This window comes from Eptatretus burgeri, chromosome 15 (assembly GCF_056783735.1).
Source record: "Eptatretus burgeri isolate ZD-2024b chromosome 15, Ebu_testis_v1, whole genome shotgun sequence".
NCBI lineage: Eukaryota > Metazoa > Chordata > Myxini > Myxiniformes > Myxinidae > Eptatretus > Eptatretus burgeri.
In genome coordinates this window covers 9,532,590-9,550,906 of record NC_140975.1, presented here as the reverse complement: position 1 = coordinate 9,550,906, position 18,317 = coordinate 9,532,590, and the positions used below count along the sequence as shown (strand labels likewise).

The 18,317-nt window shown below is 47.5% G+C and overlaps 2 protein-coding genes across 9 annotated transcripts in view; one reads left to right on the top strand and one right to left on the bottom strand.

Annotated features, from left to right (window-relative positions):
• PRDM13 (PR/SET domain 13) overlaps positions 1–5,817 on the top strand; it is a 15,621-nt gene extending 9,804 nt beyond the window's left edge. The window contains exon 4 of the mRNA XM_085858065.1: positions 3,047–5,817. Coding sequence (XP_085714191.1) covers positions 3,047–4,464 — 1,418 coding nt within the window. The 3' untranslated portion in view covers positions 4,465–5,817. The remainder of the gene's footprint in view (positions 1–3,046) is intronic.
• The window catches only part of LOC147011455 (uncharacterized), a 461,606-nt gene that overhangs the window by 9,729 nt on the left and 433,560 nt on the right, over positions 1–18,317 (bottom strand). The window lies entirely within an intron of this gene.

The following is an 18,317-nucleotide window of genomic DNA, read 5'->3' as shown; positions in this document are numbered from 1 at the left end:
TACGCACCTGGGAAGGGGAAAAGGCTTTAAATTGAGGAAAAGAGAAGAGAAGAGAGGTTTACAAAGGAGGGGTGTGGAAGAGAACGGGGGGGGGGGGGAGGCGGTTAAAATAAAATTCCACGTTTGCGTACGTAATAAATTGACGGTCTAGACTGGCTCGGTAAGTAAAGTGCTGCACGTTTATCTTTCCCTTTGCAACGACCCATCACCGCGCTCTCGGCACTCTCGCTTCCCATCATCATCCCCCCTGGAGCAGCCGCCCATTGATTCTCACGAAGCATTTCCAGGCCGTTTTCCAAGCACGTTGAAAACACAACGGTAAATCACTCGGCGCATTTAAAGCACGTGATTTAAATACTCACCATAATTACGCGGGAGAAATACGACAGACGGTCTATTTATGTGCTGAGCGCAATGCTTTGAAAAGGTAGTGTAAACTTTGAACCCTCTTTAACGACCATTACACAAGGGTTCTGTTTCTTGTCTTTTCTTTTATTTTTTTTTCGACCCTATTATGAATGCGCAGAAAAGAAGAAACCGACCACTTTGAGAAACCACCTTCTTGCAGCAGTTCTCAAGTGAAGACCAACTAACTGCACGTCTGGCGACTCCCGCAGCGATTCAATGATATTTGATCGAATAAAATGCACGATACTCGTTATTTCGCTGCACTCACGTGATATGGGTCACCTCCTCGGCGTTTGACTCCACGCAGTGCACCTGTCTTTCACTAGAAGACGTGGAACTTTTCCATCGGTGTATGTGCGCCCCACTGGTGTGATGCGCGCTAGGACAGTAAATACAAAAAAAAACTCCAAAGCAGTCCGTGTCCCTTTCAAGGAAATTTAATTGAGAACTTTCATCGAAACGTTACAAAAAATAATTTTTCCTCACGGGATGCCATAATATAACAACGACAAATGTGTCCAAACCGCGTGCTCAAGGTTTTGTCTTCACCAGAGAAGAAGAACAAGAAGAACAAGAAGAAGAAGAAGAACAACAACAACAACAACACGGAGCTCTCTTCGAGCCAGCGAACGCAACATGACGCGGCTAAAAAAAAAAGATTCTCATTCCTTAATTTGAAACGAAAGAAAGGAAACTTTCACGTTGTTTCCACGAGTTGATATTATGCGAAGCTCGTCTCCTGGATAAATCGGAACATTCGTTTCAAAACAAGGACAAATGTGTCCAAGAGCAGCGTCCAAAAGGTTTTTCGACTAAAAAAAAAAAAAAAACAACAACAACTTCCGATATTTCGTCACGTGCCTTGATTAAGCCAATAGCGAGACCCGTCATAATGTATTTACGTATTTACGATATATCGTGTATTTACGAAATAAATCGTGTATTTACGAAATTACAATACGATAAATGGAATAATCTTTAAATAGTAACGTGAACTTTTCGAAACTTTAAAGCAAATGTCCGAATATATTTAAAAGTTCATGATAGACGCTCTCAAAAGGCACCCTCAATGCGAGGATGTGTACAGGTGTTTAGTATTTAAGGAGATCCAGATCTTTTATATACAAGTCGAGTCCTGGAAGTTAAGGTTTTGCTTTCACAAGTCGAAGTCGAAGTCGAAGTCGAAGTCGAAGTCGAAGTCGAAGTCGAAGTCGAAGTCGAAGTCGAAGTACGCCGAGCTCTCTTTGAGCAGCGTCAGCGTTCGCGATGCGAGTCTCTGCTAATATTTTCAGAATGGCAGCTTAATTACTTTATTGTGTTTAAAAGTTGTCTTAACGAAAGAGACGGAAGCTTCGTACGGTGTATTTGTAAGAACGCACTGCTTGGTTGTAGTTGTTATTTTTTTTTCCCCCGGGGGGTGGGCGGGGAGAATTTCTCCAACGCAGCTTTGCAGACGGAGCTCGTTGCCCAACAGTCGGCGATCAAATTCGCTCGAAATGCGCTGAACGCCGACACGTTCGTGGATTAAAGGGATTATTATTATTATCAATTTAAATCTCGTCAGTGTGCGTTGACAAGCTCTTGCAGCGCAGAAACCAAAATGCACCGAAAGTTTATCCCAACTTATGAAAACACGTGACGTGTGATTTATAATAACCGAATAAGGCGCGCTTGTAGTCCTTTTCTTTGTGTTTAAATCGCTCTCACAAAAGTCTCATTTCTCATGAGAATCTCATGGTATTTCATGAAAAAAAAGACAAAAAAATTGCCAACAAGCTTAATATGTAGTGATGGGAGTGGTCAAGGTCGTGTATTTGAACTTTCGATTGTTCTGATTGATTTTAACAATGAGAAAATTCAGGGTCAGATGGCAGGGTGTTCAGGGAGTGGGGTTGAGGTGATGGTGGGTGGGTGTTCAGGGAGTGGGGTTGAGGTGATGATGGGTGGGTGTTCAGGGAGTGGGGTTGAGGTGATGGTGGGTAGGGGTTCAGGGAGTGGGGTTGAGGTGATGATGGGTGGGTGTTCAGGGAGTGGGGTTGAGGTGATGGTGGGTAGGGGTTCAGGGAGTGGGGTTGAGGTGATGATGGGTGGGTGTTCAGGGACTGGGGTTGAGGTGATGGTGCGTGTTCAGGGAGTGGGGTGGTGGTGATGGTGGGTGGGTGTTCAGGGAGTGGGGTTGAGGTGATGATGGGTAGGTGTTCAGGGAGTGGGGTTGAGGTGATGGTGGGTGGGTGTTCAGGGAGTGGGGTTGAGGTGATGATGGGTGGGTGTTCAGGGAGTGGGATTCAGGTGATGGGTGGGTGTTCAGGGAGTGGGGTTGAGGTCATGATGGGTGGGTGTTCAGGGAGTGGGATTCAGGTGATGGGTGGGTGTTCAGGGAGTGGGATTCAGGTGATGGGTGGGTGTTCAGGGAGTGGTGGTTGAGGTGATGATGGGTGGGTGTTCAGGGAGTGGGGTTGAGGTGATGATGGGTGGGTGTTCAGGGAGTGGGGTTGAGGTGATGATGGGTTGTTGCGTGGGAAGAAATGGGGGTGTAAATCATTAAAAGGTGGGAAAGTTGGAAGGTCCTTTTGCTGGAACGTCTCTACTTGCTCCAAACTAACAACCCCCCACCCCTCCACCCGGCCTCCCACCCCAGGGCAAGAACGCTATGTGTGCTGGTTCTGCCGGAAGACTTTCCGATACCCGAACCCCCTCAAGGCCCACATTCGGTTCTCATGTCCTCGAGTGCCATTTGCTCGCGAAGACAAATGTCCATCCCTTGAGGGGCTTGAGGGCTCTTCCCAGCTTTCACTCACCGAAATGACCCTGGACTATCCAGCCAAGCAGTCCAGGCAGAATGAGGAGCAAGTATCGGCGATTGACATGCGAATGCAAGCTGAATCCAAGGATGAGCTTGCAGCTTTACCGTCATATACATCACGACGTTTCATCCCCTCAAATTTTCACCATGGTCTGAAGTCAGCCTTCCGTCCTCCCGCCTTGTCTCGACCCTCAGGACTCGTCTCCAGCCCCGCCAGGGATCTGGCCCCACATTCTTGCGCATTTTCCACTCTTGCTCCTCTACGCGCAGTTCCTGTTTTTCCCAGATTAACCGACGGCTGTCCAAACGCCTTTCATCAAACAGACAAAGCCTTGTACCCTCTCGTCGCTTATGGGCGCTACATACCAGTATCAGCAGCTCTACCGATGGAGCACATCACCTGCACACCATATGAAAGCTTGAAACGTTGCTCCAATAACTGTGGTTTTAACCTTCTGCCCTATGCGTCCATGTTGGTCACCCCTGATGCCATGGCGACTCACTGTCAAAAGCTACACCTCTCTGGGTCCAGTAAAATACCACAGCGACTCGCATATGTTGGCGGGAGTCTAGTGGCCGCAAAAGACCCATGCTCAACACCAACGGACTTAGAGACGCAGCAGTTGTGTGCGCTCGCTGCCGAGAAGGAGCGCCTGCACTTGGAAGCATCGCCTGAGGCGGTGCAGGTCACAGGTGAGACCGTAGCTGCCTCTGTTAAAGCCAGAAAAGGTCACCTCTGTCTTTACTGTGGAAAGCTGTACTCTCGCAAATACGGTTTGAAGATACACATGCGTACTCACACCGGCTACAAGCCACTAAAATGCAAGGTGTGTTTGAGACCCTTCGGTGATCCCAGTAATCTTAACAAGCACATCCGGCTGCATGCTGAGGGTAACACCCCGTATCGTTGTGAGCACTGCGGAAAAGTACTCGTGCGACGCAGAGACTTGGAAAGACACGTCAAGTCGCGCCACCCTGAGCACTCTGCCCCCGGAAACAGGTTTTCAGCTGCAGGTCCGGCAGCAGATCGCGACGCGGGACAAATACAGACGCTGCTTGCAGGCCGTGCAGGATCTCCGCAGTGTGGGACGGTGTCCAAAGTGGCAGAAGACTGCAGAGAAGAAAAAGAAGACGAAGATGCAGTCATGGTGGGGGCCCAGGTGGACATTGAGGATGAGAGCGATATTGATGTTTGTTCAACGGATGAACCGAGCGAGACCGACACCGAACCGAATCGCGACGTGTGCTGTTAAGGAGAAATCAAAATTTGAAGTTCAATCTCATTAAAAAGCTGAACAATCAAAAGAGAAACTGGAGAAAAAAAGTGTTTGTGTTGTACATGAACTCGAGTAAATGGTGTTGAAGTTCCATCACCATAGAAGAATGCTTCTGCCATTGAGCCAAAGCTCATTAAAACTTGCCATGTGTGAATATTGTGCACTCGATTTGCCTAAATAGAAGATATATCTGTTCGATTTTGTAATCGTTCCTCGATATTTACGACCGTCTATCCGTGTTCACCTGCAAGCGGTGTCGGGAGCTCGCAGGTTAGTTCAGACTGTAGGCTTCCTTTTCATACCGTGCTCAGAGGAACACAAATCTGCAGCAAAGGCCACACTGCAAGACTGGGTTGATCGAACACATTCCATACTTGTATAGTCTTCAAGTTTATCGTCACAGAATCATTAAGTTTAACTTTTAAGTGGGGTGCATGCTCGAGTGCACCCCACTTAAATGCAACTTAGTCATGCAACTTAGTTGCATGCAACTGAATCACTTTTATATGTGGACGCTTATTCCAGAAGCAGTTATGAGCTGGGAAACCTGGAGTGACATATTTTATCAGATTTGTAAACTGGTTGTTGCAACTGGTTGTTGCAACCTGGTCCACTTTCTGGTTGTTGCAACCTGGTAGTGTTTTTTGCAACCCCGACTGTGCTATTTAATTTCCTGTAGTATAAAGAGGCGGTCGAACATCATACTTTATATTTCCAACTACGGACAAGACACCTGCAATGGCCAAGTCTTCATCGGCAATTAGCGAAGGGTCAGCGCAATTGCAAGAAAAAACAATCGGCGCACGCTTCTAGACATGTCGACCTTGTTGCGCAACAACATGTGCAATGCAGTTGCGCACAATTGTTTTTTTTGTGAACGATTTGGTTGCACAGCTTTTGACCGACTGCTCAGGTGTGGACCGAGATTTATACGTCATGCCAAGGTCAAAACAAACTTTGTTTCTGAGCGGCTCAGTTCCGGGCTTGCAGTGGAGGATAGTTCCAGCTCGGCAAGGCTTGCAGGTGAAACGGATCCCGTGTCCACGTTCGAGTTTACACGAGTTCTGTTTCGAAAGGAATCTATGTGCTTTTATCATCTATTTATTGACTGCACGTCACCCATTGCTTGTTCGTATCGAAATCACCGGAGTTGGTTCCGAATCGTGCATACGTGTACACATACACGATTAGTGTTCCGGCAAACCAATATGTTTTATATAAATTACCGTTACGTACTTTAAAACATTGTACTGTCTTGCTACATGCTATCGACGGTATTTTCATGATGTTATAATTTAACTTAAATACTGTTCCAATAAATGCGACGAAACTCTCATTGTATCATTTCATTGGTGATTGAGACATTTATGCCCGAGAAGAGTTTGTGTGGTAGGAACAGTGCTCGAAAGTTTACTCCATCGTGAGATAAACGGATTTCTTATCTGTAGTGTTCTTTGGGACAACCAAGGTGGACCTTCGAAACTATGACGTTATGTTCTTTAGGACAACCAAAGTGGATCTTTGAAACTATGATGTTATGTTCTTTAGCACAGCCAAGGTGGACCTTTGAAACGATGACGTTATGTTCTTTAGGACAACCAAGGTGGACCTTTGAAACGATGACGTTATGTTCTTTAGGACAACCAAGGTGGACCTTAGAAACTATGACGTTATGTTCTTTCGGACAGCCAAGGTGGAACTTTGAAATGATGACGTTGTTATGTTCTTTGGGACAACCAAGGTGGAACTTTGAAATGATGACGTTGTTATGTTCTTTGGGACAACCAAGGTGGACCTTTGAAATGATGACGTTGTTATGTTCTTTGGGACAACCAAGGTGGACCTTTGAAATGATGACGTTGTTATGTTCTTTGGGACAACCAAGGTGGACCTTTGAAATGATGACGTTGCTATGTCCTTTGGGACAACCAAGGTGGACCTTTGAAACGATGACGTTGTTATGTTCTTTGGAAACACCGCCTGGAAATCCTCTGATTGACTTGGGTATTAAATCAGCACCTCTCCCCTCCCCCCTTATATACTGTACTGTCGTCCCGAGAGCTTGACGACAATGCTCACTTTGAGTGGGACTGTGGTCTCGAAGAGATCTCACGAGTTTTTTTTTTACACTCATCTTTGTTTCGAACGTCATCACCATGATGACGCTGTCCTGTTCGATTCCATATTAACCTGGATTGTAATTAATATTGATGGGACGGTGAGAAGGGACGAACCATCTTGAACTAGTATCGAGCGTTCTACCCATGGATATGCAATTGGATGCTTGACAGCGCTACTTAGGCCATCCATATGTACCATACAGTGTGGTGGATAGGTGGTCGGTGGCCCTCCGTTATGGATCGTTGCAGGGTGGGGATGGTAGGGAGGGCCGGAGGGTCGCTGTTTCATGACAAAACGTCATGGAATTATTGGTGGGAGGTGGAGGATTCGCTCGGCCAGCATTATGCCCCTGAGCTGTGAGATCATTAAAGGAACTGACAAGGATGTAAATGGTTGTAATCTCAAAGAATATGGACAAAAACTCTGAAGTGGGAACAATAGGTTTAAATAAGGACACAGGCACAATACAGCACAGCATCGGAACATGGGCAGGTCACGTGACTCCCCTTAACCACCCATGGATGTATGCATTAGTATAAACTACTGATAAACTACTGACATCTTCCCCCCCCACCTTTATTTATTATTTTTTTATTTTTTTAAAAAAATCAAGAGGCTCGGGAGTCTTACAGACACGAGCTGATCTTCTAAGGGTTCATGAAGGGTTGTCCTTGCTTGTGACTACTGTGGGTTTCTCAATAAGGGGTACAGCGTCGGGAAGGAGTTCAGGTACGTTTATGGGTGAAAAGCTTTCATGATGAAACATCTCAGGTTCAAACGCAGATGGTGTTAATACAGGAGTGGGTGACAAAAGCACTTGAGGCGGTTCAATGTTTGGTTCCCCATGACGTAACCTAAGTTAGTAAACGTGTTTACATGTCAATCTACCATCACACAACTTCACAAGAAACATCATTTCACCAATGTTGTCAATAATGATGCCAGTTAACCACTTGGTTCCACATCCGGAGTTCAACACGAATACAGGATCATTGATCTGGAAGTTGCGGTATACAGACGTTTGGTCGTGATTACGTTTCTGTTGATACTTGTTATTCTCGACCTGGACCGTGACATCCGGGTGTGCTAATGATAACCGTGTTGTTAATTCACGACCCATCAGAAGCTTGGCAGGTCAGCGACCGGTGGTTTGATGTGGTCTGGTGCGGTAGTTGAGCAACACATGAGCTTGAAGAGATCGATTGGAGCCTTCCTTGACGTGGCTTCGACCATTCTTGATGATCTGAACAGCACGTTCGGCTTGACCATTACTGGCGGGTTTGTAGGAGGCAGATGTGTCGTGCTTAATGCCATTCATTTTACAAAAGTTCTGAACTCTAAACTCGTAAACGACGATCCATTATCTGATACAATGGAGTTCGGAATACCATGTTGCGCGAACATGGTACGTAGAGCTTCAATTGTTGCAGCAGAGGATGAGGATGGCATCATGAGAGCTTCAATCCATTTGGAGTGAGCATGAACTACCACAAGGAAAGGCTTCCCTTGAAATGGACTAGCATGGTCGATGTGGAGTCTGGACCATGGCTTTGATGGCCACGACCACATGGCCAATGGAGACTGTGGTGGTGTCTTGGCATGGGCTTGACAAGTGTAACAATGGCGTGCACTGGACTCGATGTCACTGTCCAAACCAGGCTACCAATAAATTGCCTTCATGGTGACTATGCCTGGATGAGCATTGTGGAGTTCACTGATAATTTTATTTTGGAGTTTAGGCGGAATTATCACTCGGCTACCCCAAAGCAGACAGTCTGCATCAATGGAGAGCCCATCCTTCCGGATGAGGTATGGTTTCGCCCCTTCCGGTGGTGATGTCCAATCACCTGACATAATACAGTATTTAATTTGTGACAAATCTGGATTGCTATTGGTGGCACAAGTAATCTGCTTAGATTACGGGCGCCTCATCGTGAATGACATTAGCCATGAGATGAATGATATCGCCAGATTGTGGACGTTCTGGGATGGTTACGGGAAGCAGCAAGCGACTGAGCGTGTCAGCACAGTACATTTCCTTACCCGGGTGGTAAAGCAATGAGTAGTCATAGCCGGCAAGGATTAACACCCATTGTTGTACACGACCTGATGATGTGGGCAGAATGGCTCTAGTTTCTCCCAGGAGACCTGACAAGGGTTTGTAATCAGTCTCAATGGTAATATGTTTTCCAAAGACATGTTAGTGCATATTTAAGGTACCCAAGACACACGCTTACACCTCTCGTTCTACTTGAGCATAGCGACGTTAAGTGTCAGATAGGGTTTGTGATGCATACGCAACAGGCTGGAGATGACCGGTTCCATTTGTTTGCAACACGTACACCCGATGCCATATGAAGAGCAATCACAACTGAGAACAAGTTTCTTGGATAGGTCGTAATGGACAAGTAACAGTGAAGAGGACAGCATGGTTTTAGCGGCTTTGAACGCTCTTGTTTGGGCAGCTTCCCATTTCCAGACAACACCTTTCCTGAGGAGAAGATGCAGAAGCTCGACGGTTGTGCTTAGTTGAGGCAGGAAATTACCAAAGTAAGTCAACATACCCAGGAATGAACGAAGTTCAGAAATGTTTTGTGCCATTGGTGCATTCACAATTGCTTCAACTTTGCTCGGAGAGGGCAAAATGCCTTGCCAGGAGATTTGATGACCCAGGTATTCAACTTCACGTGCCATAAAGGTCCAGTTATCATGCCTTTGGTGAAACCCAGCTTGTGACAGCTGATTGAGGACTTTGTTTAGGTTCTCGAGGTGTTCATGTTGTGACTTACCAGTCACTAGTATGTCGTCCTGAAATACAACTGTCCTTGGTACAGTTTTCAAAAATGTCTCTGTCTTGTGTTGGAAGATTGGTGCAGCAGAGTGTATGCCAAATGGGAATCTGTTGTACATGTGGAATCCTCGATGAGTGTTGATGAATGTATCGGGCTTGGAATAGTCATCCAGTTCCATTTGAGCATAGGCATTGGTCAAGTCAAGATTAGTGAATGTCTGGCCACCCATGAGAGTGGTGAACAGATCCTCTGCTTTGGGCAAAGGGGAGTCATCCAGCTTTAAAAAGCAAATCATCGTTTTGTAGTCCCCACAAATGCACACTGTTCCATCTGCTTTGAGTATTGGAATGATAGGTGCTGCCCAGTCGGAGTTCTCAACTGGTAAGATGTCCTCACTCTGCAGGCGGTCAAGCTCACATCATGTAGAGCACAGGTCGAGCCTTATGGAACAATGGCTGAGCATCTGCAGAAACATGAATCCTCACTTTGGGCCCTGCAAAGTTGCCAACACCATTGCTGAACAGGCCAGGGTACTTGTTAAGCATGGTATCGTATCCAACATCAGAGTTGGAGACTGTTTATGTCACTCCAATTAAGTCTGATTATTCGTAACTAATCTCAGCCTCAGAGTGTTGGTCCTTCTCCACGCGCTATCAGTCGTGGTGGAACATGAGTGCCATTTCCATTTTTTACAGTTATGTTCGCTGGGCCAACTACAGGAACCACCTCCTTGGTGTATGTTCTCAAGTCAGTAGATACAGGCCAGAGTGCAGGAGCCTTTCTTGGAGGGAGATGGAGGTGAATTTGCTCTCACTCATAATTATCAATTATAATTGATCTGGAAGCGCCGGTATCAACTTCCATCCTCACCGGGACCTTTTTGATTGTTCCATCAACTATAATTGGAGCATCAGAGCTCTTTGTTCCAACAGAGAAAACCTCATAAAGTTCCTCACTTGTCTCTCGGCTGCAGGCTGTGCTTTGTGACCTATCGTCCGCTGTATCAGGGTTCACCCCAATGTGATAAGCAGGAGATAAGTTCTTCGATTTGTATCGAGGACAACGACACTTCATGTGTCCCTGCTTACCACAGTTGTCACAGGTATAAATCCTGTACCGACGTTGGAAAGCTTGATGATTACCACAACGCCAACAAGTTATCCCAACCTTCCAGGTAGATTCAGAAATATCAGGAGGTGTAGGCGAATTTGGTGGCTTGCTAAAACACTTTTGCTCGTAGCCAAAGGTTACCTTGTTTACCGGTGGGTCCTGCTGGATAACTTTTGACTTGTTAGAGATCACACGCAGGCTCTCGGCAGTTTGTGTACATGCAGTGGCTATTTCCATGATTTTAGCCAAATTAGGGTCGGATTCAGGAAGGAGTTTCCGCTGAATTGAGTCGTCATTGTTGCCGATTAAGAAGAAATCACATAACATCTCTTCGAGTTTATCTGTAAACTCACAGTGTTTGGTAAGTCGGTGGAAATCCGCCACGAACTCAGATGCTGACTGACCATCTTGACGATGGTGGGTATAAAATCTCTATCTCAAGATGATCTTACCCGGTTAAGGGTGATAAATGTCTTTTCACAAGATTGACGAGTTCTTCATACGACTTGTCAGAAGGTTTGGCTGTGGGCAAGAAGATCTTTGATGAGGCTGTACGTCGTACGTCAGGGTTCCGCATGCGGGCAGTGGTACAGCTCGCCACATTTCCGCGTCTTCATCGGTGTCCATTTTGTTTTCCATGAAGTAGTGCTTCAAAAGATCGGTATAGTCTTCCCAATCACCCCACACTGCGTATTCACGCAATACGCCGATGCACGAAGACATCCCACCTTCGTCGCCACTGTAATGTACTCAAATAATAGGGAGGAAGACTTTGAAGTGGGAACAATAGGTTTAATAAGGACACGGGCACAGCACCGCAGAGACATGGGCGGGTCACATGACTCCTCTTAACCACGCCCCGGTGCAGCCATGTATGTCTGCATTATCATAAACTACTGATACATCACAATGGTGGAGACACTTTAGGGAAGGGGAGGGGGGGGAATTTTACCGATGACATACCAACGACGGCTATAGGAAAATGACGTCACAATGTTCAAAATTTTTTTTGTACAAGTATTTATTTATTTTTCTACAACGTATTAAGCTCACGGAGGAACTTCAACAATGGTGTAGAGATTGCGTACAGGACAATGACATTCGGAAACGTCAATGTACTTTCACATTCGTTGCAATTGGACATAGAAGGAGACAATGGACAAATCAATTCGCACTTGCGAACGCGATCAGTCCTCGGTGCTCGGATGGGAACACCGAACAGACCAACCCGAAAGAATGACCACCGGTAGGTAGTCCGGTACTCGTCGTCCCAATTATATTTCAGTGCTTTACTTTTGTCAGGTCCACGTCCATTGTAGTACTTCTTCGTCTTCGGCCACAATTATTCCCACGCTCTTATGGGGTTGGCTAGGGGTGTGTGGGAGGTTGCATTTGGCTCAAGTCTTTCACAAACCGGCTGGCCAGGCCTGACGTTCGACAAAGTCATTTCAAGCACAAATTTGTTCAAGATAGCTCGCCCACTCTTCGTGAAAGACACCGTGGGAACTTTAACGTCCACCAACAAGTACCTTCAGACGAGACCCCCAGTTTAACGTCCATCCGAGGGATGGCACACATATTAATGAGTGACCCTGCTTGAGAAACACCACGATGACAGTTTATAGATAGGTTGGGATTCAAACCCAGGCGAGACATCTTAGAAGGGAGTGTGTGCACTTCTAGTCATCCTGGTAACCCTTCACATGCTTAGCGATCGTCGAGGCGCATATAAGCAATGGTGCCACTTGAGAGGAGGCAAATTACGATTTTTGTCTTGAGTTTCATCCACTCGAAGTCCAAATGCATCGACAAGGATTTCTAAATTACAGGCAATTACATGGGCTGAACCGCGGGAAAGGCCGAACTCGAGTTCGCGAGGCTCGCGTGCAGGTTCTGAAGCACAGACAGACATTGAAACATTCAAACGGAGCCCTGTCAATGGGGGCAATGATGTGATAATATATATATATATATATATATATATATATATATATATATATATATATATATATATATATATATATTGTTGCGGATCCGGGGTGGCGGTATTCTCACCCGGTCCTAGGCGCCACCCTCACCACCACCGTCTCCGGGGTTTATAACGCCAGCCAGCTCAGCACAGGCCTCGGGTCACGCGCCTTCAATCGCGATACCAACGTAATCCTTGTACCTTGCCAGTTGGGAAAATAGAACCCCTGGTTACAGACTGGTTGTGTCAGAGACCGAGCGTTGTCTGCCAGTTTGTAACCATTTTGGTTTTATATGCCAATCGAACGGATCGACGTTCGATTGGCATATTCCTCGACGCGACACGAATTAATCCATAGCGGCAACTTCAGACGAATTAACCAGATTTATTGGGGAACATCGGGGATCACAACACAAGCAAAATTCACGACAATGGTTTTATTAACAATCCTCAACCCGTTCTTAACAAGGGGACCACGGACTACAGGTTTTGAGGGGGTCGCTACCGAAATATGCCTTACACAATACGTGCAGACAAAGACACACAGCATGCATGCAAGACAAGACAGAGTACTTGGTGAGGTCTCATGGACGGGAGGACAGTGTCAAGAGCACGAATGTCGCTCGCAACAGGCGGATGTCCACGGATTCGAGCTCCCGCTCGAACGTGCCGCGTGGCGAAATGGAGCTCGTCCTCCCTTTGCCCCTTTCGCACTGCACGCGGTCTCCGCGCCCTCTGACCCCGCGTAAGGTCAACGACGGGCCTCAGCTGATCTCTCTCACGGTTCAGCACACAAATCCAGGCCTGGCCTGCTCTACAGACAAGGCCCAAATCAAGGTGCAGGGCTCCGGCAAGCGGATCGGCAAACGTTTCGAGCCATTGGTGTCAGCAGGGACTGTCAGAGGCTCTTGCGTCTCCTCTCCTGCCTTCCCGCTTCGAAGCCGGACCTCCGCTTCGTCCTCTCAGTTCCTCTCTCTGTCGAATCACCTTTTCTTTCTTGGCCAATGGCAGACTTGACCCTCAGGTTCAGCGTTCTCTCCCGGCCGATTCACCACTGCTTTTCCTTTTCTTTCTCGCCTCGAAGCCGGTTGCCGTCCCTCTCACGGCAGAATCCTTGACGTGCAGGCTGGTTCAGCGTCTCCCCCCGCAGACCCAACACTGTGCCTCCTTCGTTCGCTTGCTTCGAAGGGACTCCGAGCATGCCTCAAAAACCGGACTGTTCTTCACACACGAGGATGCCTTCTCTCAGCGACTCCATTTTCCAAACTCCCAAAACTGAACCTGACCCTGAGGTCCTCGTTTTTCTCTTTCCCTTGTTCCACGAGCACGCCTCTCTCGGCGAAAACGACAAACTCCTCCCCCTTTGTGTCACTTCCTCCCTATAACCACACCCTCTCTCCAGGCCACACCCCCTCAGCCGACTGGGCGGGGCCTATCGTCCGTAGAGGAGAGGAAGAAGAGGGATCTCTGGTTTTACCACCACTGTAAGAACATAAAAGCAGTCTCTTACACCTCCCGACACACATATAACGTACACTTTACCAAACAACCTCGCTAAACAGGCATTTAATGGGGGATCTGAGCTAATCCTAGATTTAGTAGTGCAATAAGGGCCATTTCCGTAACACTACCCCCACCTTTCTCCCGAGGCTCTCCCAGGCCTCTATCTGGGGGAGCCCACGGCAATGGCCCTGTCTAACATACAGCACAGATCTCCCATTTACTCGAACCCACAACATGGGAAGCACTTAACTCCAAAAATCAAAGTGTCACAGTAAGATTGGCATGTCCCTATCTTCGTGTGTCGGGTCACCAATCTAACAACAAATTCACACTCTATGCACATTACCTAACATTCTAATTATGGATTTGAACGGGTGGGCATTCAATTTTACTTTTAACACCAATATTGGCATCGGAGCAGGACATTCAAAGGTTCAAAGTTCTTTCACGTGTTCACTCCTTCATGCCCCCTCCCGGCAGTATCACCCCTGAGGGTTTCCTCACTTTGTGGCCTTATTGGCCTCTCACCAGGTGAGTTCAGTCGGCCCAGTGGCCTAATCTCACAAAGAGTTCTTCGGCCCACTGAGCCCACAAAATGGCATGACTCTTCGGCCGCAACGGCCCACAGAATGACATGAATCTTCGGCCACAACGCCCCACAAAAGCACTTTGGCCTCAATGGCCCACAAAAATGCTTTGGCCCATCTGGCCTACTCACAAGCAGGCCAGGGAGCAAAAAAGCCCTGCATTGGACAGCAGGTGACACAGCAATGGTGGCATGGTGATATCGATGGTAAACAAATGCAGTTCGGAGGCGTTCTTGAGGACGCAAATGGGTGTGATGACCTCAGACCAGGTGAGATGAAGTGTACCCTTAACCTTCCTTGCCTGACTTGTTTTGGTTAAGTTCTCTCTTTTTTTTTTCTTTTACAGACAGGATGGTGTGTTTCTTAATCAACTGTTATCTTCGTGGATGTGTGCCCATGACATACTGGTGGCCTATCTGGCACTTGGAGAGGGTGACCTAGCCTGGCTCTTGCCAACAATTTCTCCCATCAACACGACTCGTACCAGGTGTCACACATAAATGGTGCAGAGGAGAATCCATCGAACCTAACCATTTACTTTTAGTTCGAGACAATGCAACAAACCCTGCTATGGCTAGAATGATCCTAACGACCCATTTTTCCCGACCTGGCACACAGTTCCATTCTATTAAACCTGGGCAAGGCCCTTCTTTGTCTTTTTCCATTTGGTGGTGCCAGGCATAACTCGCTGGCTGGGGAGTGTGACTACTACTAGGCCTCTTTGCCTGCTTCCAATCGGGGGTGGAGGGTGACCTCGGGGTTCACCTGAGCATGCTTCTGCCGCTCCTAACGAAGGGGTGGCTCTCTCATAGCACCCAAACTGTGCTCTCATAGCACCTACACTGTGCTCTCATAGCACCCATACTGTGCTCTCACAGCACCCATACTGTGCTCTCACAGCACCCATACTGTGCTCTCACAGCACCCATACTGTGCTCTCACAGCACCCATACTGTGCTCTCACAGCACCCATACTGTGCTCTCATAGCACCTACACTGTGCTCTCATAGCACCCATACTGTGCTCTCATAGCACCTACACTGTGCTCTCATAGCACCCATACTGTGCTCTCATAGCACCTACACTGTGCTCTCATAGCACCCATACTGTGCTCTCACAGCACCCATACTGTGCTCTCACAGCACCCATACTGTGCTCTCACAGCACCCATACTGTGCTCTCACAGCACCCATACTGTGCTCTCATAGCACCTACACTGTGCTCTCATAGCACCTACACTGTGCTCTCATAGCACCCATACTGTGCTCTCATAGCACCGACACTGTGCTCTCATAGCACCTACACTGTGCTCTCATAGCACCGACACTGTGCTCTCATAGCACCTACACTGTGCTCTCATAGCACCGACACTGTGCTCTCCTGGCACTAAACCCTACCGTGCTCTCCTGGCACCTCTGACAGCCTTCACCTGCCAGGAACCCCCAAAGCCCTGCTGCCATATTTCCCGACTCACCAACTTCCCATACCATGTCACACTACCAGCCAGTATCCCCATACCTTGGCCTGCACCTACCCCTCGCAGTCCGCCTGCACAATGGAACAGCAGCCAGAATCCATATCAAATCCCCTAAGTCCCCCTAACCTACACCAACTTGGTTAGGAGACTCCTACAGACAGGGTACATTGTTCGCACTCACTCTCCTCATCCGCACAATCACACCCTTCACCCAAACACTTCAGTCATTCATTCCACAGTGCCGCACACCCAGTCCACAACACCATCCACGTGTATGTGAAAACAAAAACACACCAGTTCCTCGGATCCCACTTTGTCATCAAATTTAACTCGTACACTTTTTCATCAAACCCCAATTAATTTGTCTCTACGTCCGTCGTCCGTTGGCCTCCTCCATACTGCCCTAATCGTTTATTTCCAACCATGTAAATGAATCATCAAAATCTCTTCACCAGCCTCATGAACCTCTGCATGGTTCTATTAAACCAGGCATTTCAATCCTTCCTCAAACAAGCCACTCTTTGTCATCCACTTGTTTCAGGTGTGTCGAACGCTCTCCACTATTTTTTCCAATAATCTCCCAAATCTACCGTGCCACTCTTACGCCTTCTGTCCTCTCCCAATTTGCAATCACTTTCGGTACAACTCTCAATCAAGATTTTCACATCCCCATATGGCCTGCTTCTTTGGCTCATTGGAAGGGGAGTGAGGGAACGAATCCCTCATTTCCCATTACATGACCCCGCCGCCTTTCCGCCATGGCTCAAAGGGGTCACGCCTCAATGGGGGCTGTGATCTACCCCCTCCTTTTCTCTAGGGTTCGCGGAAGTCAGGCAAACCCCAATCGGTGGAATGGCCTCCCCCTCTTCTCCAGGGTTCACGGAAATCAGGAAAACCCCAATCGGTGGAACGGCCTCCCCCTCTTCTCCAGGGCTCACGGAAATCAGGTAAACCCCAACCAGGGAAGCGGCCTCGCCCTCTTCTCCATAACTCCCTGAAGACAGAGAAACCCCACTCAGCTCGCCAAACCACTCGTGTGCTCAGAAAGGTCTGAAGACCAAGTGACACACACCAGTGCCGCCTGCTACTCATCTGCGCTCTACCCCAAAGTTCCTGTGAGGCTGATAGAGAAATTAAAATCCAATTTCTAAATTGGATTTCTTCAATCCAATCTCAAACTGCTCCTGGATGCAGCACCTCCAACTCTGTAAGAACCCCTGCGGAGCTGTCCGTTATGGTTTCCGTCCCTTGGCTCAAGTTCTGTCCTGGTGGCATTTCTATTTCCCCTTGCACCTCCAACCTATTTCCTACGTCACCACTCATTCCATGCTCAGGACTCCCACACACAGCAGGCTGCACACATTCCAAGGTTATGTGTTGACATTCCACACCTTCAATCTTGCCTGCGTACTGACCAACTGCCTCGCACTCCAGGACTACATTGTCAACCGCCAGGTGAATACCCACACACGTTTCGGCCGCAGCAGCACATACCGGTGCTGTAGTCTGGAGTGTGGGCTCACAGCATTCATTCACAGGCACTCCACACACATTCAGGGGTCACGCATACGTGCACCCCATCGGACAGAGTCTCTTCATTAACATAAAATTCAATTTCTACCTTAAGCTCATCGTCCGCACCATGTATGCATGTACCCACGTACCTGCTTCGTTCCAGAGTCACCTCTGTCCGGTCGCTTCTCTCCAGCAGGTTGCTCATCATCGGTTCGCCACACTCCTCTGGGGCTGTCAGCTCCACACGCTGGACCTGCTCAAAATGTATCTCACTCGTCAACAACCCCGCATGCTCCCTCAATGTCTCAATCACCAGGGTTTGCTCTAATTGTGGTGTCATCCGACGAGTGATGTCAATCAAGTTCCGCACCACTAACATTATTCCCTGTGGTGATATCACACATCCCACATTATTGTGCAGTCCTACTTCCTGGTTCCATTTTCTTTTCCATTTGAGTTGTTCTTCTTCTCCGAGCTTTTTGAGTTGTTCGTTATCTTTCCAGAGTTTTTCCATCTCCGTGGACTCCAACTTTGCTCTCTCCTTGAGTTGGTTAATTTCAAACTCATACTCTTTTTGTTTTCTATCCCACTGTCTCTCTTGTTCTTCATTCTCCAATCTCATTGTTTCCTTCAATTTGTCGATTTCCTTTTCCTGTTTCATTCCTTGTTCTTTTTGTTTCCTTTCCCACAGTCTCTCTTGTTCTTCCTTCTCCAATCTCATCTTTCCTTCAATTGGTTGATTTCCTTTTCCTGTT